Source organism: Vicugna pacos, chromosome 28 (assembly GCF_048564905.1).
Source record: "Vicugna pacos chromosome 28, VicPac4, whole genome shotgun sequence".
Lineage (NCBI taxonomy): Eukaryota > Metazoa > Chordata > Mammalia > Artiodactyla > Camelidae > Vicugna > Vicugna pacos.
The window spans coordinates 8532130-8556010 of record NC_133014.1 but is presented as its reverse complement, the minus strand read 5'-3'; the positions used below and the strand labels follow the sequence as shown (position 1 = coordinate 8556010).

General features: G+C 39.2%; 1 protein-coding gene across 2 annotated transcripts in view; it reads right to left on the bottom strand.

Annotated features, from left to right (window-relative positions):
• TMEM131 (transmembrane protein 131) overlaps positions 1-23881 on the bottom strand; it is a 139537-nt gene that overhangs the window by 30757 nt on the left and 84899 nt on the right. For both annotated transcript variants that reach the window (XM_072951373.1, XM_072951372.1), the window contains exons 11-23: positions 22982-23043; positions 15697-15805; positions 12704-12812; positions 11698-11851; positions 11436-11606; positions 10273-10383; positions 10050-10184; positions 7447-7551; positions 6056-6142; positions 2605-2757; positions 2429-2504; positions 2107-2224; positions 97-235 (exon numbers count right to left, since the gene is read on the bottom strand). In XM_072951373.1, coding sequence (XP_072807474.1) covers positions 97-235; positions 2107-2224; positions 2429-2504; positions 2605-2757; positions 6056-6142; positions 7447-7551; positions 10050-10184; positions 10273-10383; positions 11436-11606; positions 11698-11851; positions 12704-12812; positions 15697-15805; positions 22982-23043 — 1529 coding nt within the window. The remainder of the gene's footprint in view (positions 1-96; positions 236-2106; positions 2225-2428; positions 2505-2604; positions 2758-6055; positions 6143-7446; positions 7552-10049; positions 10185-10272; positions 10384-11435; positions 11607-11697; positions 11852-12703; positions 12813-15696; positions 15806-22981; positions 23044-23881) is intronic.

The window sequence follows — 23881 nt, the reverse complement described above, 5'->3', positions numbered from 1 at the left end:
CATGGCAAGTGAAAGATCTCCACAGTTAAACGTAAGAGCAGCTACTTCACAGCCCTTGATGGGTTTCCCCAAACCGACATCACCTGGGTAACTTACTGAGGAGCAGTTGGTGTTGGTGAGCGGGAACCTCACGTGCCGGGGGGAGCTGAGTACGGACGGCCAGGAGAGCTCGGCGGTGATTTTGGAGAGTATGTTTTTTTGAAGGTCTGTGTTTACTTCAAATAGAGCGCTCAGTCTAGAAAAAACAATTTGTAAGTCACTGTATCGAGATGAAATACTTGACTTTTCTGAAGGTAGGAAATTCTATTAGGCTTGTGTGCTTGAGAAATTGTATTCTGGCCTTGGATAAACACAGGTTTATTATTTGCTCCAATATTTTACTACGCTTTCCACAGAGACATGGAGGAAAATATCCTCCATGGCACAAACTGCTGCCATGTCTATCACTGATCACCTGTGCTGCCCTCGTACTGAATACACCTGGGCAAAGGCAGGTGGATACAGACATAACGTTACAGGGTCCTACAGGGTCTCGCATGGCTAGTGGGAAGACCCAGACACCAGGAGCAGGCAGACAGTTTCAGGAGAACTCTTGAGAAGTCAGTGCACTGCTTGGCATATGGCTTTTTTCCCACTTGAGATAACAGACAACACAAAATCCCGATTCACAATGAAGACATCAGTTGAAGAGGTAATACAGGTGAGGGTTTTGTGCAGATTATATGTAAAGGAAAGAGCAATATTCAGGTCCTTGTTTGAATATTTCCCTACTTATGAGTTTATAAGCCAGCTGTTTGGAACTCAGAACACATTCCCTAAGGAAACAATATTATAAATGGGGCTAAGGTCCCTGGACCCAAACACTGAGGCCTATTTTATCCCACAACATTCCTGAATATGACACCCTAATACTGCCGAGGGTACCAGTTTTATAAGACTAGTAACAAATTCTCTGTGACATGCACATCAACAAGGTAACACAAAGGCAAGGAGAATGCCACATTCACTGTGCAACTGGGACATGCTGGCAGAGGGCAGGTAGGGAGGCTGGGTCTTTAGTGGTGGAATGCTGGCCTCACGGAGAGGAAGGCTTGAGGAGGGGTGGTTTCGGCGGGTGGGAGGTGGAGAAGTTCCCTGGCAGGTGAGCCTGGGGCAGCACTACAAGTTATTTATCCATAATTGGATGTCAGAGTTTGGAGACTACCTGTAAATTGTAATGTCCGTTGTGGAAACGTAGGGGCCCAAGTTGTGTTTTAATTAATGTTCTCTTAGTGAGTTCTAATGAAGTCTCTGCACTAATTTTAACCATTTTGAAGTTAAATTTTAATTCTTTTTTGCCTTAAGAAAACTTTTCGCAGATGATACTTTAGATAAACAGAAGCCTGCAGATTTAATTGTTAACGGCTTGAAAAAGTCCCAGTACTATAAACTGGAGTATCTCGATCACAGTGACAAACACATTTCAGATCAGCCGATGGAGAGCAGTTTTCAGCAGCTGTCACAGCTTCGTCAGTCAAATGCTCTTCCGAACACACAGAAAGTGCTGCCACATAAGTGTGTCTTTGCTTGTGACCCAGGTGCAGTACTGATTTGTCATCAGGACATTTTCTACCTGCCAGAGACACATGGCTGGGCCCGTGTGACCTGGGCCCCACGCACCCTAGCTGCTCAGCGCTGGGAAAGGGAGGAGGCAGTTCTCACAAGGAGCAGAGACGCTCCTCCTACTGTGAGGTTAAACCTAGAAGACGGTTTCCTTGCCTTTAACAGAGCTCAGTGGTAGGCAGAAACTTTCTTTCTTATGCAAATGGTTGTATCTAAGGTGAACACTGAAGTCACCCTACTTAAGGACAACTTCATATAGTTTCTTTGACCTTACAGAAGCATCTAGAACACTGGGAAAAAAGAGAAAAATGGTAGTGTGCATCCTTCTGAGAAATATACAATTACAATGGCAATTCAAGATGCCTCATTATAATTTGCTGAAGACTAGGCATATTTTCTTAGCTCTAGAAAAGTAAAATCACCTAACACAAGGATAACTTTAGAAAGTCATGTTTCAAACTGGTAAAGATGGCCAAAACACTTACACAGAGCAGAACCACTTACCTGTGACCTGAATTTTCCTTTATTCCTGCCCATCCTTTGAACAGGCTTTGATGCAGATCCCAGTCAGCATCCCACGTGTCTTCCTGCATGGCTACCCCAGGCTGCACTTTGGGTTCAGCTAAAACAAGGAGACATGTGGTACGACATACTCAGTCCCTCCAATGATTTCTACAGCATCAGGAGACAGGGATGGACTTTAAAAGTGGCAGCCTTTCATTAAAGAGTATTTTGAGAGGTTTGGCAAAAAAAAAAAAACAAAACAAAAAAGGGTATTTTGGGGAGGGAGTGGAGGGCTTGAGAGAGAGAAGGGCAAATAACTTACATTTGGACAGAAAAGGCAAGCCAACATAGCAGTGATCCCCACACTGCAGTCCAGGATCAAAATAAATGTTTGCAATCTATAAAGAGTGACAGGAGAACCGTGAATCCCAAATCCATAGACGGTCACGAGCACAAAATAGTAACGGGTGGGAATTCTCAACTATAACATTTTCAAACCTTTGATTTTTTTCCTGGTTCCAAGTCTTCCTTATTGCCCCGTAATCGTTTGTAGTAAAATCGTACATCTTCTGACAAAGATCGTATTTGTTGTATCTTTACCTTCTGTGAGAAGGAATTCATAATATTTAAACTTTGATGAACTATCTTCCCCTGAAGGAAGAAACAAACAAAATATTTGTAATGGTTGAATTTTCTTAAGAACACACATTTTACAGCTGACAGACATACTTCTAGGAAATCAAAGTTCAAAGATATTTAGAATCTTCAGAAGTTGATACATCATTTGTACTCAGCCCTCCCATATATATATATATTTTGTTGTTGTTGTTGGTTTTATGGCCTGTTACAGAGAAATTAGCAGGACAAATCTCTGTAATTTTATAAAAATGAATTAAATTAAAAGTCTTCACATGCTAACAAAGGCACAGAGAGTTTTGGATAAAGGAAATGGTCACTGTCAGTTAAGCAAGTTTGTTTACACCAAAGCCAGGTTGCCTTAAAAGTGTCCAAATTCAGGATGAAATAATTGAATTCTAAAATCCAAAGCTAAACAAGACCAAAAAAATCAGATTTATTCTCCTTAGAGAAAAGTATTTTCCTTATAAAAGAAAAATACCATTTGTTCCAAAGAGAAATTAGACATCTTTTAAAAATATAGGTTATCAAGTACCATATTAAAACAGCATACAGATGAAGTCACTAAATTACCAGTGATTGCTCTTATCAGCTACATGCCTCTCCCTATGACGGTACCAAATTTTAAGTCAATCATATTTACTTAAAATTGTATGCATTAACAAGAATTATATTATAATCTTTTACTTTCTTTCGTTTGAATACAGAATTTCATCTTCTTATAACCTGACTCCTAGCCATCTGAAGAAGTCTCTAAAATGATTAGACCGACTGGTCTAATATTTGATATTAAAAGACACAGACATTAAGAGAACGCACAGTAATAAGAGTTGAGTGGTGCAGACTATCACTCATCACTGTCAGTCTAACCAGAGTAAAACACAGCAGAAAGTCGTCGCGGGGTGATGGGACGAACATGGGAGCAGAAAGCAGAGGCCCGGCTGGCCTCTAACCAGCTGCGTCCTCCTGGCAGTGACCTGGCCCTCATGTACCTGTCATAACTACTCTGGTGTCCGTGTCTTGTCTCTCAGGGGCGTTGGGGGGGGATCAACAGAGGTAACAGATCCAAAAGTTCATTTTATAGTGATATTCAAATATGAAGTGTTAAACTGTGACTTAAATGAAATGTTTATTCTGAAGTATTGTTTTCACCCCTTAGCTCTAGCATTCTCTACCTGATAACAGATTTTACAGAATTTGGTAAATGTTATGGGCTGAATGTTTGAGTGCTCCCCAAAACACCTATGTTGAAATCCTAACCCTCAAAGTGATGGCATTAGGAGGCAGGGCCTCTGGGAGATGAGCAGGTCATGAGAGAGGAGCCCTCATGAATGGGATTAGTGCCCTTAAAAGAAGAGACCTACGAGCTTGCTGGCCCTCTCTGCTCTTTGGCTGCGTGAGGATGTGAGAAGATGCCCCTCTGCAAACTGAGGACGCGGGCCCCCACCATGCACCACACCTACCAGTGCCTTGGCTGTGGACTTCCCAGCTCACAGGGAAATAAATGTCTGCTGTGTAAGCCACCCAATCTATGGCAATTTGTTACAGCAGCCCAACTAAGACAGTAACATCAAGTCAATCTGTAGTTCCAAGCAAACATCTGGTCCCGTAAGCCACCTGAAGATACTAGAAAGCTTAATCTGAAGTACTTCAAAACCAACACCTTGTTTTTATAGCTGCTTTATCATTTACTCTATCCACCAGCTTTTCACTATGTCAACTACTGAATTATTCCCTTCCAGGATTTATGCAGTGATGAAGGAGATCATGGATTGAAAAGGCAACTGAAGTAAGAAGGTTCTTTTGGATAAATGATGGAGTCAAGAGTTCTGTATAGTCATTGTGAAGCAGAATGACATGAAGACAAAGATTTGATTAAGATCCAAACTTAAGTGTGCTGAACCCGTTCATTCAAATTTGTATTTTTAAGGAGTTAAATTTTGAATTTACGTTTTACTCTACGTAGCATTAAGATCTTGCAATGCACTGTTTCTCTTAACCTACCAGGCCTCCCAACATAGGCTCAGAGACACTTTTACATCTGCCCCGACATGCCCTGAACTGACTGCGTCATCCTTCTGCAAAACGCCACTTCCCGGTTTCCCCGTTTCTCTCCCTGTTCTCCAGGCTCAAACTCTAAGTCATATTTTTGAGTCCTCTACCTGCTACCCACGCCTGCTTTGGTTAGTACGAGCTCCTCAGGATACTCGGGGCCACTGCAAATGACTTGTCTGAAATGTCTCATCTGTGTTCGCTTTTTCATCATTCTGCCCCTTTATCCACTCATTATCTATGAAATATCTGCGAGTGGGGGTAAAAGATCCCTCATCCCTTTCCCACTGGATCTCAGGGTCTCGCTGGGGAGACCAATACTTAGGGCAATACTTACAGCACAATGTGAGGCTTGCTGCAAGAGAGGTCATTTCAAATCGTTCCAGGATCACATATGAAATAACTAGTACTGCCTAGGGGAGTCAAGGAATCTCCGGAGGAGATGACAGTGGAATCGGATCTTCAAAGAGGTGTAGGCGTTCTTGGAGGCAGGAGCGGAGGAAGGGCAGACTAACAGCAAAGGTGTAGCGGTATGAAAGGGACTCACTGCCTCTGCCAATGCCCTAAGCTCAAACCTGTCTCCACACTCCTCAGGTGGCCTCTGGCCAGTCTCTGGGTGGCCTCCGGGCACTCGCATAAGCATCCTATATTTCCTTCTGCCAGAGTGTCAGTCTTTAAAGCTCAGCTCTGATGATGTCGAGCCTCTTCTCAAAAACTTTAGATTTTCATGGACTTAAATGCATTTAATGTTTATCACGCTATCACTCCAAGGTACCTTTCCATTTTCTTTCTTGAAACGCCCCTGCATTCTGGCAAAACCAGGCAATTCACTACCGCCTAAAGCCATCTCAGACTTACAGCCTGTGTCTTTATTCACGTTGGTCGGTCCCTGGGCCCTGAATGTGAGTTCTCGCCACCCCATATCTATCCCCACCAGAGGTTCCAAGCCAAGTCACCTGGCATCTCTGCCAATTAGAAATGTATTTTCTTCACGTTATTTTTACACCTCTTAGGGCAATGTCCACACCCTGCTTTACACCTACAAATCACAGGTGATTTCTCACTCTAGATTGAAAACTTTTTGAGAGAAGGGACTATTCTTCAATCCTTTTTGTATTTCCAAAGGATCTGGCACAGTGTCTTTCCTTAAAAGAAGCAATTAATAAAGAATAACTGACTTGATGGTTGAAGTCTAGGAACACAGAGGTAAAGGCAAGGGATAAAAAAAACTAGCAAGAAGACTACAAATTAATCGTCTTACTGGAAAGGAAGGTGGAAGAACCATATGCTTCGGGAAGCAAGTCAGAGAGCCCACTGCGATCACAGCCTTCACGGGAATCGTTAGGATCTGTGGAGTGAAGAAGCAAACCGTGAAGAAATGAGTGTTTAAGTCTGAGATCGACCTTGATAGTTATTGCATTATTTGGTGGGATTAAAACAAGCAATCTTGGAACTTACATTACCATTAATCAACTCATAAGAAAAATTAAAATCATCTGTGGATACTGTCTAAAATCTATCCATGTACCACTCAAAATGCAAAAATACAGTAAATTTCCAAGCACGTCTCATGATTCACTGAAAACATAGTAAACAAGACCAAACAATGGGGAAGGAACGAAGAACAGATTTTTCATTATATAGGTTACTTTGAAGATTATTAATTTAAAAAGGAAATTCAAATTGTACTCCTAAAACAACGTATGAAAAATCCAGCAATTTCTAAAGTTACAAAGCTCTCTTTTTTGGTACATAGCAATAAATTAACATCAACCTAATTTAAAAAAATGAGTTGAACAGTCTAGCTTTTCGATCTTACCTCACACTGTTTGCAACTCAAAGACACTTCTCTAAGACAGGAAACGAACTTATTTCTATCAAGAGTGATAAACGTGGGTTCCTCACTTTTGGAGGTAATTCATTTGACATACTCCCAGCAAATCATTTATTATTAAATGACCAATTCTGTTTATTCTGAATTAGTTTTCTTTCTGTGGGGGTTGTATATGCTGAAAATAGGCAGGAAAATAAGGGTAGCAACTTGCTGACTTCAGCAGTGCTCAAGTTCCTAAAGAGCTTGGAAATATTAGATCAAAATATTTAGGTTTGGCAGAAATGAATCCCTTTAAAATCTCACTGAATGCAACATGTCAAACCCCACAAAGAGTCTTTAAGAAGCTCCATCATTTTCTCTTTTCTCCTTGACTCAGAACAACACATGTAAATATAATCGTGAGAACTCAAATTAAGATGTGACTTCCTGACTGTATCTTCCTTTTTGGAAATGTTGCACAGGATATTTATGACTGCAGAAAGAGAGACAGCTATCCCGGGAATTTCAGACAGGGTCTGTGCAATGCTCTAACCACCTGTAAAGCAGGTTTCTAACAGCAATTCTAAATGTGCCAAACACTGTTTTCTGAAGTTGTTTTTAGTCAAAAGATTTAGGTTTTTATCAGAAAACTAATGAGCTAATAATGAACATCAATATTCTGAAAACTATTCTCAAAAGCTCAGTTTTTAAGGCATCAAAGTGGTAAACTGTAACTTAATGAGTAAACGTAGTTCTCTGTTTTTATAAAAACAGAAAAGGACTGAATTACATAGAAAAACTCCACGGACACAAATCACAAATCCCCATGAAGTCCTTACCTCGTAGTCTGTTGTGATCTGTATGGCTCCGTCATGAATCCCTTCTAGTTTTTTTGCAGTAAGTTTGACTCTGAACACTGCAAAATAGCCTGAAGCTAATATTACCTGTATGTAGCAGAAATGACATCGTTCATTAGCCTGGTTAGTTGAAGTTTTCTATTAAAAAGGAAAAGGCAGCTACAGTGATAAACTGACTTCAAAATCCTGACCTATACCAGTGTGACGCTGAAGTATCACGTCATCATGCACAAATACCTCAACATAATGCCCATCCTGGATGTGTACCCACATACTCATTCCATGGGCCACTGAGAAAACTGATTCCCTGGTGAACAGTCGGATTCCCAGCTGCTAAGCTGGAGAAGGGTGTGGTCCTCACACCCCAACCAGGTACCGCGTGGTCAAAGAGGGTACGGGCTGGAGCAGAGGGACACAGCCTCCTATTGACCCCTCAGTCACATTAGGGCAGACGTATGTACAAATTTGGTTCTGCTTCAAGTTCCAAATTTAACTCTGTTAAGTTAGCAGTCATGTCTTCAGACTAGCTGAGACTGGGTCATATGAGAACATCAGAAATCATGGAAAGAAGGAAGAGTTAAGCAGTAAAAATTTGAAATTAAGACGAATGTGGAAAAAAAAAAAAGACGAACGTGGACCTTACTTGTTTTCTCCAGCTATTTACTGATGTTTCTGGCATTGACTCTTTTCAGTCATGAAATTTCCAAAAAAACCATGAAATTCATTTTGTAAGGTTGTGCTTCAGTTATTGGTAGTTACAATTTATCCAGAATTCACATCTACCTCAAAATAATAAATGCCAATATACCAACATACTCACTTTCCCCTTTTCAGAAGCATTTCTATGTTGGTTTTGTGCAATTCTAATTGTCTCCATCAAGACTCTAAGCACCCAAGTCAGAACATGGGGATGTAGAGCACAGAGAGTTGTTGGTATTGCATGTTTCATAAGGAACAGGATGCTAATTTAGCTCATAGATTTCTCTTTTTGGAAAACAGTTGAAAGTTTAGGCATTACAAACTTAAAGAAAAACACATTTTTGGAGTTGCTATTTTGAAGCTGGCAACTCACTAAAACTTCCTATTTTTAGTAAGAGTTCTAACAATGATCTCATCTTTCGGTCCCTTATTTTTATATTTATATAGTTTTATATAAAAGTTAATTCTAAAAACCTAAATTGTCAAGCAGGCTTTATGTTATTGAGTGGATCTATCAAATTTAAAGAATAAGTATTTAATACGAGGAAATGATCCAGATGCCTCAAATTATCAACTTATAACATCTTATTAAAAAACAGTACACTTCAACCATCTGGGATTATACATGCATATGATTTTACTCTAACTTCACTGTTGAAAGGAACACATTAATGGCTGGTCCATTAACCTCTTTCAGCATTCGATTTGTATTAAAAATAAAATCTCAGATGGAGTGACCAATACTACTTTTCACGGGCATACCTCTTTTTGTTGTAAAAGGAGGCTTTATTTATGAATCAAATTTATAACATTATAAATTATTAAAATGTAAACACCATATACCCAACACCTGACAACGTAGCTTGAACGCCACAAAACTGCAACAGACTATACATTCCTTAGTGCTGTTTCCCACTTTTTCATACATCCTTTTCCAAATTTCCACACACAATCATACTTACAATTTTTTATTTGCTTCAATAGTCAATCATAAAATTATGATTTATGTGTTTGCGGCTGTTTCCAGTTACGTGGAATTGTTAATAACGCTACGACCATCATCTGCATTCTCACAGCTTTCGGCTCTTTAAATTGCTTCCATGGGAAGAATTCCCAGGAGTGGCAGACACCGCCAAACTGAGCCTTAGAAAAACCGTTTTAGGGGACCCTTCCAGTACAAACTGTTAAACCGATTTTTATAACCTATGGGGCTCCTTGAAAGCATCTGTGTCAAAGATCTCTGTGAATAAGGACATTTGTTTTTCCTTTTGTAAAACTACCTCAAGAAGGTCTGTCCTAACCTACAGGTGAGACACATCACGCTCCTGTGAAGTCACACAAAGTGACTCTTGTTAGCTCTGTTCCGAGGAGGTACCTAACTCGCTAGTGGGGAAGGCTTAGACCGATGGATTCACCTTCTCCTGTTTCATGCTCTTACGTGACCGACTGTACATATTTATAAAAGACAGAGTAAAAGCACCCGGGGAGACCCACAGAGGGTCTAACAGAAGGTGTGGGGCTCACTGAGATTCTCTCCTAGTTAGTACAGAGACCTGGCCGGAAATACCACTGTGTAAGTGAAAACGCCTTCTACCAACGTGCGGGGCTCTCTCTTTGGCCAAGTGAATTCAGTGAACACAGGGCTGGTTCAGTACCTATGGGAACGTCTCCTGTGATGACACTTGTGTTACAGCTCAACTCCTTTGGGCTTCAAGGGCCCTCGTCGTAAAAGGAGGGGTTGAAGAAGATCACCTAGAAGGTCCTTTCAACATCAAACAGCCAGTGCTATTATTACACATCTCATAAAACTATTATGAGGAATCGTCTTTTACTTGAGGTTTACACATACATCTAAGTTTCAGCAAACAATCAAAGAGTTTACTTACTGAGGACTGGTCTGATAAAGAGGACTTTTCTAACTCTGGAAGCCTGGAGATTATTGTAGTTCTGTTGCCTCTTTCAGTGGCTACGAGCTCTATTGATAAACCATCTCCTATGATGTGCCAACTTTTTATAGCCAACTTCAAAAACAGGAAGATACGAAAAGTGATTATTGCAGTGCTAGCATAAACTCCTTCAATGTGACAAAATAAAAACAGATTTTTTTACCTCTATTGGATTGCTGTTTATAATTGCAAATAAAATATTACTTGCTTCTGTAGCACTCAGAATGCCGAAATCTATGAAACGTTCTTCTATTTTGGGGGGTAATACAAAGTACTGGAAAGATAAAAAAGGGACTAGATTAAATGTAAAATCACACTCACGTGAAAGAATTATCAAGAAAAAGCGACTATGTTAAGATGTACTAAGGTTTGCGTATTTTATGTTCATACACACATATATAATAGATGACTAAGAACTTCGCACAGTGGAAATGTTTCGAGTAGTCAGGAATGAGGACACGCCTGGCCTCTACTGAGCAGCTAGCTCTCTGCTGACGGCACATGAAAGCAGCAGGAAGCTAGAGTACTAGGAGAGGTTCAGGGGGTACCTAGGGAATTAGGCAGAAAGTCCCTCGTCTCAGCAAATAACACGCATTCATGAAAGCAGCTACAAATCAGCGATCATTTAAGCAAAAGAAATGAAGAAGGAATGGTGTAATATTGAAGGTCCCTCTGGCTCTAAAACTCTCACTGATGCTCGTTTTCTGGAGAACTACATTTCTACATGTTTTCACTTTCTTTTTGTCTTTCCTATCAGTTTTATTTCTTACCTAAACTTCTTTCATTGATTACTCTAAGGACAGCTTAGCTTGGATTTTATTTTCAGGGGGGCTTATTTTCTGTAGTAGAAAGATCTTTATTTCCTTTTGTGCCGTATTTAGATTACCGTTCCAACTGTGTCTTTCCCACCTACCTTCCTCTTTATTATCTGGTTCCTTCTTCATCCTGAAATTTCCTGGGATGGTCGTCTCCTCCCCGCATAGTTCCCTTTCTACCCCCTTGTCTTTTTTCCCTGCTTATTATTTTTCTTCCATTTCGTTCATTTTTAGCTTCCCCATGACTATAACAGTTTAAAAGCAAAACCAAGAGAAAGTACCACACGGGAAAGAGCTAAACGGACACTGTAACGAGGGGGATTCAACTGTATCGTGAGGAGGAGTGAAAATCAGTTATCTTGTCAGTACTGACTAGGGAGGAATTAGAATCACCTGTAAAGCACAGAAAACAGCAAAATTTAAGAGTGTGTGACAAGACTGCCTAATAATAGCTGAAAACACAAGAGATGCACAGGGAGTTTAAACGTGGAAAGGTAGACAACATACTTACATCTAAAAAGCCTGTATATACCCGCACAGGTAAATGAAACTTAGAAGCATTGGTAATAAGTAAGATATTATTATCTATGTGCATGGATGACGTGGATGGCATAAAAAACAGAGTAAAAATATATCCTGATTCATTTGGAAGAATTAAGACTGGTTTGCTGAAGTTGTGAACCTGGAAATGATGGGAGAGAAAAAAATAGGACGTCAGCATCGTCTGGTTGGTAGATCAGTAAAATGAAAAGTATGAGGGTTCCCGGACATACTTTAAACATTGTTTTGGCTTCTTCTGGTAGTAACACATCATGAATGAGGATCGCAAAACTGAAAGTGTTAGTAAGGGAAATTGGCCTTTCCACAGGATCAGCAGGGCTGTCTCGGATGTGAAATAATGTTGCAGCGTGATCAAATCCCAAATAACTATTTGAAAAAAACAAAAACAAAATAAATCATTTTTTATTTCCATGTGTTAATTTAAAATCCAAGTTCTTTTGCTGTGAGTAATAATTTACGTTTAGCATTAAGGATTGTCATTAGAGAATTGAAAGTATAAATATTTTAGTGACTGACCACATGATTTAAAGCAAAATTTAGCTTGCAAAATACTAAAGTGTAATATAAAGAACTATTCACCACTGCATCACATGTAATCAAAGAATTAGAATCAGGGATGTATTAACAAAAAAAAAAGTTTAAAGCTACTTAAAAAAAATCATGTTTATCATTCAACTGCAACCAGCTTTGTTAAAATCAGTCTCTACCAAGTTGGATATTAAACTATCGCTGGTTAAAGTATAATCAGAAAACAAACTATATATTACTGCCCATCTATAAAAAGCTGTAACTCTAGAACAGCGTTTAACAACATAAAGGAATATAAATGATTTTGTTTCAAGTGATGTATGTCAATACTGAGCCATAGCCACTCGCATGTTACAAAAAGAATTATAGAAAGGAAATGACTCAAAAGATTTAAAAATCAGAGATTCATTTTTCTACTGTATTATGGAATCGTTAAGACTTAAATAACATGTAAGCCCTAATCATATCACCCCATTTACCTTTTTCTTCTAAAAAAAAAGTTAAAAAAAACCCCCACAAACCCCTAATACAGGAGATTTTTCTCTTTTATAGTTGAAGTTGTTTTTCTCAACACTAATTCCATGGAGTTTATGTGAATTTGGCTCCTACTTTTGCTAAGGTCAATTAGTAGGAAAACAGAATTTACTGATTAGTAAAAAGTTACAAAGTTTATTTTAAAGAGAAACTCACCCATCTAAAACCTCTGCTTGATATGGTATTTCAAGTTTAGAATAACTCTTTTCTTTTGCTTTAACAGTTATCTTCCCAGAAAACTGAGATGGTTTTTTCGCTTTTGATGCTGAAAGGAAGCATAAAAAATAATCTGTCACCTTTTGCTACCAAAATGTTCACACAGAGTATTAGAGTGACTATGTGTGGATTGACAAAATCTTAAACAGAAAGCTGGGCTTTCAAACTGGCAAACAGAATACTTCTACAACATTTTAAGTCAAATACCACAGTTTTCCGAGAAAAAATGAAAGATATTTTAATTTTCCTGCAATGAGATAAACAGATAAGGAATTAGCAAATGGACACAATTTAGGAGGGAAAAACACTGTATCTGAGCTACATCTCTGGAGCCACGAGCTTTGGCTTTACTTACAGCAGGGTTTCTCAAGCTTGGCACCATGAAAGTCTCGGGCCAGGTAAATTCTCTCCTGGGGGTGGGAGGGCTGTCCTGTGCACCCAGGATGTTTAGCAGCATCCAGGGCTTCTGCTTGCTAGGTATCAGCCATGACAACCAAAAGTGTCTGGAGACATTTCCAAATGTCCCCTGAGAGGCAAAATTGCGCCCCTCCCCCCACATCCCCATCCCCCACATTAAGAACTGCTGGTTTACAGCTGTATTAAGAAATAACATTCCTTGTGTGGCCAGAGTCTTGCTATAAATAGCAGTAAAGCAGCATGGTGCAAGAAATGTCAAGAGTTATGAGCTCTGACTTATTATTATTAGCCAACCCTAACTCACAGTGTCAGAGGAGCCACACACCCTCCCTTGCCATCATACTGTCCTCACAGACGAAGTAAAACCTTTACATTTTGTAGCACTTGTGAACAATTCCATCTGGATTTACAGAAATAGATTCAGTAGGATCCAATCTGGGTACCCATTAGATGCTCCTTTCACAGCAAATAAAGAAGCTGTTTATCTTTACCCTCTTTAAAGTACTTCAGGAATACTTCCACTTATGAGAAGAATTTATATGTAAGTTCTGCAAATGTGTGTTATACAACTGTAGCACAAAAAAGAACAACAAAAAAAATGGCATGACATCTAGTTTGTGGCTATGTACAGACGGTGTGAATTCAGATTTTTAAAACTCCCATTAAGCCTCATTCCTTCCTACTTACTGTATGTACAGCCATTTCTGGATGCTTTTTTATTTTTTCGCTATTTATTCTGACATAAGGCTGATCATAAGGATCATAATTTAGAAGCTGCACAGTATCTTGTCATGTTATATTTTAACAAATAAAGTGGTCAAAGACCTCAAGAAAATTCAGTTAAAAAACAAAGATTAGTGCCCTGACTTGATGAGACAGATGCCTGCTTGGTAAGTGAATACCATGGAGTTAATTAATATATATGGTGCACTCTGAAAAATGTAAAAGTTAAGTAAAACATACATTTCCTGACTGATTTTCACAGCAATCTCAGTGGCATTTTGAATTGGAATCTGGGGTGAGGGTGGGGTGGTGGGAGCTGGCGGGATTTTCCCATGACACTAAAAACCACTTTTAAGAAATGTAGCACTTGCTTTAAAAGACACTTTCCCTTTGTCTTAAATTTTACATAATTTCTTTAAGAAATACTTCTAGAGTCTATGATCTCGGAAGAACCACCATTACTGACGTGAATTTATCACAGGAGAAAGTCACCAGGCTGTCAGCACAGGAGCTGGAGAAGAAGAGTGTGGGAGAACCACCCAGCACAGCTGCCCAGGGTGTACCCCCTACTCCCTGGTTTATCAGCAGGATGGGTCCTATATGTTCTTGGGGTTAGAAATGATGACTGGTCACTCTCTTTCTTGGTGAGGGAACAGAATGGACCTGCTCACACTGATACTGATGCTGATGGTCACGACTGTTACCTTAGCAACATGGAAGACAATAAATCTGAATGTGAAAATAACTGTGGCATCAAACTGTCTACAATACTGATTATTTCTTGACAGCTGGATCATGAAAACATGCCATCTATTTAGTCTTGATTTGTTTGGGAGTCTTCTCTGAGCTCATGGGAGGAACACTGTGCTGGCAGCCAGCCTGTGCAGTGGCTCCAGATTTTCCCCAGAACTCGCATGTGTGTGCAGTAAGTAAACACAGATGCTCTCACAAACCCCGTGTGACACCCAGTGGGTCACTCAGTGACCAGATGTTCTCTTCTGATGAAGAGCTTAGCTGTAAGATAGTCCACATGAGCAAAGATAACTTTACCATGAAGTCAAAGTTTAAGCTTAAGGGCTCCTCACTTGAATGTGCCCTTATGAGAAAAGCCCCATTTGGAGGTTCAGTTTTCATTAAACTTAATTACATGTACAATGCAGTTAGACAGTCCTAAAGACACTATTTAAAAAGTTTTATGCCCACAAATTCAGTAAATGTTCTAGCAAAGTAGACAAAACTGAATAAATGCATGGAATTAACATATGTTAAAGTCTGGGTCAATATTTCAAGAATCAAAATACACAATATACATGTTTGAAATAACAGTTATCTAATTTGAGAATTCTATCACAAAGGCTGTTATTTTAGTTTAGGTAGGACGGCCTGTTTATAAAACCCAATACATACCAATGTTACACAAAGTACTTTATTTCTGCTCTTAACTTCAAACACTTCTGAAATTCAATTATCACTCAGTTATAAAAATTAATGACTAATGACTTCATAATTAAGGCAAAGCATAATGCATATGTGTGAAAGAGCCCAGATTACAAAAATTTAATTCCAACCCTGATGTATTTAACTGTAATTCAGATTTATGAAGTTATAATATTTTCTTTGTGAAACAATCAAATAAGAGTTCATGATGGTTTACAAGAAAGCCCAACCTAACCAGTAACATAAACTCTGACTGTAAAATGATCTGTGTTTCTGTATTAAGATGTCAATGTAGATGCCTTCTAATTTATCAAAATAAGACCATTCTATTAGAGAGAAAAAAGTTGAATACTTACCATCAAAACTAATACTTGCGACCTTGGTGTATTTACTTTCTGAAGCTTTTAAAGTAATTGGTTTAAAGTGTACTGTTATAGCATCATTTTGTGGTGTAGGTCGAACACTCTGCAAAGAGAAAAATTTATACAGCATTATTTTAGTCTAATTGTTCAGTTTACACTGAAAAGTGTACTGGGAAAGTCAAGCAGAATCAAAATTTGAAAACTTTAACTTTATGTAGTCTCTTTAATTGAAACAGGCCAAACTGGTAAAACCTCAAATTAATTTCATTAGACTATCTTTATGAAATAAAATGATGACCAGTGGAAAAATGTATGATAGACAAGTGAATGCAAAAAAATCTCAAGACAAACTAGTACCGTGGATATGACTACATAAAACAGGAAAAAAAAAGTTATTTATTTTTTAAATGAATGCCTAATCCGTATACAAGAGGAGACATGAAGATGTACGGTAGGGTCCCTTTTAAAGAAACCAACAACACTAAATATAATGTTGACTCCATGAAGACAAAGGGTGCACATATATGGGAGCTGGTGCCCCTTTGCCAAAGCTGTTTTGCAGACCCCATTTCTAATGGTGTTTGCTCTGCTGGGTGAGGCTGTGTGAGCAAGGCCCGCTGCTGGCAAGGGGTGAACAGTGAGGTGGACTGCAGGGTCACGCAATCTGTAAGAGGTCAGATCGCTTTCCACTCAAAAAATCTCTCTGTATTCAAATAATGAAAAAATAATTAAAACCTTGTACTTTTTGAGCAAACTTAAAAGACAAATAATACTTAAGTGCAGTTACTTTTTAATATGATTATCCTCACTGACACAAAGCATTTTTCATTGGAAGGGATGTTAAGAACACCAACTTCCCTCTCCCTGTTTTCCATGTGAAGGGCACCTTGCAATACGGAGTGATGTTTCAATAGCTAGGCATCAAGAGGTGGACATGGAAGCCAGGTGTCCTGACTTGGCTCAGAGCCCGTCACCTGGCATCCAATTTGCCCAAATATTTATTAATGAAAATGATGGTTTCGTACACAAATCTTGATCAGGAGTATCCCTTTAGAATTCAATTCGGATCTTACTTTGGTTTCAAAATGCTTCTGGGGTTTTTGTTGATTTTCAGAGGTTTTATAAACTTGTTGTCAAAGCCTGGGGTTTCCCGTAGAAGGGAACACTCATCAGGCAAGCCCGCTAACAGGGGCGCAGAGCCCCACAAGTCACCAGATTCTCCTCTCAGCTCCACACACACCTTTTCTGCTCATTTGTAAAGGTGGAATCTGACTAAACAGAACAAAGGACAGTCCTCTGAAGGCACAAGAAGCATCCCTGAAGAGTATGCTGGAAAACTGTCTCTGGCACCGAGTTTGCAATCACAGAGGACAGAGCTGGTTGTGTACACAGCGATGGCAGACACTGCTTCTGAGCCAGTCAGCAGGCACCGCCCTCCCCACTGCTGGTGGCCACGGCTGCTGGCCTGCCTTCACTGGATCAGGGGATGACGGCCCTCAGGACGGCCCTGCTTCTCTGCTGGGAATCTTCCCTGCCTTAGCTCTTGGCCTCAGACCCTCTCAGCATTTTAACTCTTTTATCTTTCTCCCTTTTTCTTTGAGACTCCTCAGTTGCTTTGGAATCTCTAACCAGGGCTGAGATTCAATGTATTTACCATCAATAAGCCTGTAACTATTAGCAATCATTTAAAGTAAGAATGTCTTCACTCCTTGAAGGGTATATATGTACATATGTATGCATGCATGCATGTATGTATACGTGTGTCTAACAATAAAACAAAACTGTTTGACTGTAAGGTAAACTACAAACTAGAGAAAGTTTCATTTGGTTTCATTATTCGATACCAGTATACTAGGTATTTTTCTGAAGGAAACTATTTAACCCGAAGTGTGATTTTGAGTAAGCTGCTCATTTACTCTGGGCCTTATTTTTCCCCACCTGTAAAACCCTAGGGGATTAGATTCTATCTTAAAAAATTGTGATTCTACTAATTTTGCTATTTTTTCAAGTTAGCCACTTTTACACTGAGGTCAAGATTTGTTCGAGAGATGATGGTAAAAGCTTTGCAGTTTTCAGAGGACACACACGGCTCTGAAATCTTTGACTTGCTCTATTGATCATCCCACAGCAGCAATGGAACCTTGACCATTTTCAAACACGCTTCAAGACTAAGTGGCAGTTTCTCAGTAATTAGCACAGCACTCCTGGGTGTGTTAGCACACTGCGCCAACACCACGTCACATTCAGCTAAGCAATGGTATTTACTGAAAGACAGTCACTGTAAGTAGTAAGAATAAATAGTTGATGAAAAAAACGTTTGTCTCACATGAAACATACCACTTTGGAAGATTTTCCTTACCAGAGGACAAATTAATATTCAGTATTATTACCTTAAAACACGTCACACTAATAGTAAAAAAAAAAAATTTCAATTGACTCATGTTTTATATAAATGGTCTATACCGTTCACTTATTATCAATTAAAAAGAAAACCTCAGTCAGTTAAAACCTGTTTTCCAAGGAAACAAAAACAAAGTGAAACAAACAAAACACTTAAATAGCTGGCTCATTCTGGTGGCTTTAAATGAAAAATAATAAATAATCATTAACTTGTAGTAAGCATATTTATACTAACAATCTGTTTTAGTATCAGTCACTACTGCTTACTTAAAGATGATCAAGAGTGGAGAAAATATGGCAAGATTCCCAGGAAAGGCAGCTTGCACACGCTCTAAATATAGTCCCAACCTTTCTCACGACATTCATATGCAACTAATGCTCAGTGACTCTCAAGTGAGACTCAAGGCCCAAGGCATTCTGAAATTATTTATACTAACGTTTGAATAAAGCAAGAAAAATAACCTTTCAGCATATAACAATTGTATTTTTAACAACAGGTGCACAGATTTGCTAAGGCTCAGATCAAGTTGATGCCAGTAAAATTAAGTACAGTACATTTGTGATTCTTACTCATCAATTAGCACAGGAACTTCATACAAACGCGTCTCTTAAGACATTTTAAGCAAACTTATTCCATCATTTATATGGCATTAATTCTTTGTAAATGTTGAGGAAAACCCTACTGTCAAAGTTGCATTACAATCAATGTCAGGAAGGCCTGAGCCTGGGCACCTTGTCCACGGACAGGTGGGGAACTTATATTTGGAACTGCTTGCTTTAGTAGTCTGATGTCTTGAAAGGTGAAGAGACTCTGAATTCCCTAAGGGGAATTTAAAAAAACCCTCCAGCTTCTAGCGCTGTTGAGCCCATTTAAAATTCTATGTTGGTGAAATGGAGGAAGGTAAAGACCCTTCTAAAAATCACCAGTCTCTAAGTTTGGCATTCTATGCAGAAACATATAGTTAAAAACCTTAGCAAGCTCTCCTAAAACTGAGCTTTCATGGTAGGTGGGCTCATCCCCTGGCTAGTAAGGCAAGAAGTCTAAGCTATCATCATCTCTCAGTGGACCACTGCAGGAGATTTTACCGTTCTGCAGTTCATTCTCCAAAAAGCAGCTACAGTGACTTTTTACAACACATAAATCAAAGGACATCACTCCCTTGCTTAAAATTCTATAATTTCTCATTGCTGTTATAATAAAATCCAAGCCCCTCCCAGGGCCCAAGGAAGCCCTACTTGACTCCCCAGACCTCAACTTTTACATTCATCCCCCTCGTGTCACCTTCGACATTGGTGTCTGATCCACTGCTGTATTCTCAGTACTTAGCACAGAAGCTGGCATACAGGTGATGCTTCTTAAATATTTACTGAACGAGTGAATGAATGAATGAATGAATGAGGAAATAAGAGAAAACTACCAAAACACTTGGCAGAGTATAGGCTTTGGATGTTACAAAAACATACATACATAGGTAGATACAGATATAGACATGTAAACATATACATAAATCAATAGATTCTTAATAGAAATAGCGAAGATAAAATTAAAATAATTATATTCACGAGACTTGCTGGAAAACTGTGTCATTATATACCTAATATATTCTCATGTAATTTTTGAGTTTTATAGTTGAATTAAGTCACTTAAAAATCATAAGGTCTGGCTTATTTTTCCTCCTTGGAAAACTAGGGCCTGTGTGTCTTACAGGTGTCCTGTATTAGATGCAGTTATCGTGTGAAGAGCCGAGCAGAATGCCTAACATGCGGTAAGAGTGAAAATGTTCACTTACCCTGTACCCTAAAACTCCCTAATGAAAGAGACAAGGAGGAACGTGGGCCTATTTATATTTAACCCTCTGTCATAAATAAATTAAACACTATGTTTTATTTGTTCACATTCTTAGGATTGCTAATTCTGTTTTTCTAGAAAATGGTCATTGAAGAAGACACTTGTTTCTGTCCATTTATTGAATGTAAAAAGTTAGGCCAATCTGCTTGGGCTAAGTAAAGGCACTGTCCCATCAACTCTCAGCCCCTACTTTGGAGAAGTGACTTCAGGCCTGAGGTCTGCCCACAAAGCATGGAAGTTCCTGCTCTGTGCATTGGCATTTCGCAGACCGAAGGAACCTGAAACAGACAAATAGCATGCAGAACACACAAAAATAAAAAAATTTCCTGACATCTCACACTGAGGCAATGGCAGGTGATCCACCAACAGCCAGTGTCTGCCCTGCAGGCAAACGCACTGCTCAGCCTACAGGGCAGTCCCAGGACGCACTGTGGGAGGCTTCCCTCAGGAGGGCAGGGACCCGAGCTTGCGAGCAGGAAAGGGCTGGGAGGGGAGGCGTGCGCACATCACTGCGTATGTGGTGACAGCTCCATGTTGCCCATTGGGCTAAAGAAGAAATCCAGTACCAAGAAGTTCCAAGAGCATAAGCAGGGTGTGGCCAAAGCAACCTGGACACATCTAACAGAAGGAATCATACTCCAATACGGACCAAACTCTTAATAGACTCAACTAGAAAATTTTGAACAATAAGAATCACAATTTGGGGTATAAAGTGAGACTTAAAAATGTAATAGAACAGTGATTCTTAGGCCTCTGCACTTCACTGGTGAAATCTGAATGTGTGTGTGTGTGTGTATGTACATACGTGTACACTTATGCTTACAGAGGGAAGTCTAACAGGTTTTCTAACTTTTTATTTTGCAAATGTGAGGATGTTGGTGGCAGGGGAAGGAGAAATTCCTACTATTTACTACCTTTATTCATAAAACAACAGATATTTTAACATCAAACCAAATAAAAAATAAGAGGAAATTAACAAAACCAAAATTTGGTCCTTTGAGAGGGCCCAACAAAATTAACAAACCTTTAGCAGACTAACCAAAAAAAATTTTTTTAAATATAGAGAAGACTCCAATTGCTAAAATCAAGAATTAAAGATCAGGGGGAAGAGGGTAGAGCTCAGGGGTAGAGTGTGCCTAGCATCCACGAGGTCCTGGGTTCAATCCCCAGCATCTCCATTAAATACATAAATAAATATAATTACCTCCCCCTACACCAAAAAAAAAATGTTAAAAACAATGAATGAAGATGGGACATTACTCTCTACCCTACAGGGAAAAAAGTATTATAAGGGAATACTATGAACAATGGTACGCTAACGAGATAGGTAACTTAGATGAAATGGAAAAATTCCTAGAAAGACATAAGCAACTGAAACTGGTTCAAGAAGAAGCAGAAAATCTAAATAGTCCTACAGCAAGTAAAGAGACCGAATTAATAATTCTAAAATTCCCCACAAAGGAAAGCCCAGGCCCAGATGACTTCACTGGTGAATTCCACCAAAGATTTAAAGAATTAACATCAATCCTTCAAAAGCTCTCCCTGAAAACAGAGGAGAAAAGGACACTTCCAATATTCATTCTATTAAAAACAAAACAGAAAAGGTGTTTATAACTTTGTGTTAATTATGTTTACACATACACACTCATATTTTTACAAATATTTATATTGCTCTTGTTCTGCTCATTTTTCTATAGACTCATGAAAAATTTCAATATAGATTAAAGAGCTCCAAACAATCACCAACCCCTTAACATAGTAGTAACAGTCAGTGTTATGCTTTTTTTTTAAAGAAAAATATAATATCAGGGTGGCCTAGTCCAAGGAACTGTTCACTGTCATCTGTGGGAGGGTCCTGGGCCCGTGAAGACCCCCCAAGGAGCAGGGGTGTGATTCCCAGCAGACTAAGGCAAGTGCAGAACAGGCCTCTCTCTCAGCCCACCTCATCCTGGAGTAGCAGGAATTCCAGGCAAGCAGTTTCAATTCTGCTGTATATTAGGGGAAGCTCTTTGCCAGACTCCATTCCCCTAACCCACCCGCCCACCTAGAAGGAGGAAATACCAGGTCCCACGTCGGGACACTGCTGAGACTGTGACGCACTAGGGAGCAAGGTCACTGTGCATTAAAATGCGGCTCCCGGGTGCTCGCCCCTCCCACCCCCTGGGGCTGTGTGCTCTCTTTCCTTTGGTCTCTGCTCCACCAACTGGTGGTGAACTCTGGGTCTGGGCGGGGATGGACAACGGTCTCTTAATAAGTCTCAAAGCCCACCTGATCTACCTCATTTTACCAGAGATCTCTGAATTTAGGTTTCTGACATGTGCTCAGGTTATAATAGAAATACTCTGCTTTCCTTTCCCATTACTCCCTTTGTAACCTGGGGACCTTACCAGGTGAGACTGTGGGCTAAAGCAAAACCTGGATAACCTGTCTCTCCCTACCACCAAAACCATCTAACGGCACTCCAATCCCACTAAGGCATCAAAGTCACTTGTTCTGTGTGCGTGCGTGAGGGGGAGAGTGGTGCACAGTGTGCTGTCCCGGGTAACCGTGGCGGCTGCCAGTTGGCTGGTGGCTGGGTACCAGCAGCCTACCACCAACCGCTGCATTTCTGTGCCTCATTACTTCTCAGCCCAGTCATATGACTCTTTCCTTCTCTCTTCTTACTTCACCACACCTTAAGTCCAACAACCAGACTTGACAGAATCCTTACAACCTATTTTTCTCTGCACACAGCACACAGATCCTAGGGTTTATCAGAATCCACAGGCCTCTGACAGAATTCTGCCTAAATAGGAACCTCATGAACTTAGGTTCAAACTCAGCTTGGAGAAGACTGACTGTGCCCTTTTTATTTTAAAATCTGTTGGGCAGAAGCATAATAGGTTTCTTGTATCACACTTTGAACCAAAGTGTCACCAGGTCACCATCAAACAGAATTCCTTTAGAGCAAGACTTGAATTATTTTAAAGTCTGTCGTAAGTTTAAAACAAAGAATTTGTAAAGTAGGAAAAAAAATAAGTAAAAACTTACTGTTATTGGTACATCTTTTGTTCCTGAATTTAATAAATGAAGATTTAAAACTTTTGGTAGATCTGTTAAAATTGAGGAAAAGAAATATTTTTAAAAGGTATGCTTTATAGTAAGTTAGAATCTTTCTCTTATTAAAGATCAGATCAAATATATTTTAGAATGTGAAATAGAGTAACAATCACATTAATAAAAAGAAACGCTAGATAGGAATTGCCTTATTCTTAAGGACAGTGAGTATTGTAACTGCCCCCTTCCAAAGACCCAGACCAAAAACCAAAACAGAACATTTTCAGTGCAACTGACATTATCATTGATCTTCCAGTTTTCCAGCAAAGCATAATGAAGTAAGTTAATAAAGTATAATATGAAATTATCATATTAAAACCAAATCTAATTTTCAAAAATGGGTTTTCAATCCTACACCACCACATCTTAATTACATATGGTCCACAGAAATCCCAAATTACATACTCTTACTTTTTTCTTAATAAATGCTTTTTGGTTATTTTCAATTTTAGAATTTGAATTCTTTCTCTGACCATCTGGGACCAATTTCTAACATTATGTCATAATAATGCAATTGAATAATTCGTATCTAAACAAAAATCCAGAGTAAATCTTTTTATTTCCTTTATTTCAGCATTAAAAGAAAAGATTTGGCATGACGAAATAGGTGAGAAGCTGGATGAAGAAACTAAGAAACTACTTTCTCCCTCAGTCTTCCACTTAGAAGACTTAAGTTATCCATGACAAGGTTTTCCTGTCTGGAAAGCAAGTATCCCTCAGAGAAATGGGGTATAAAATCCCTAAAGGCTCTGAGTTCCCAAAGGCAGATTTCTATCAGATCAAGTAACCCACTGAGAGACAACTTTCAAAGCTGAATTAATTACAAAGGAGTTA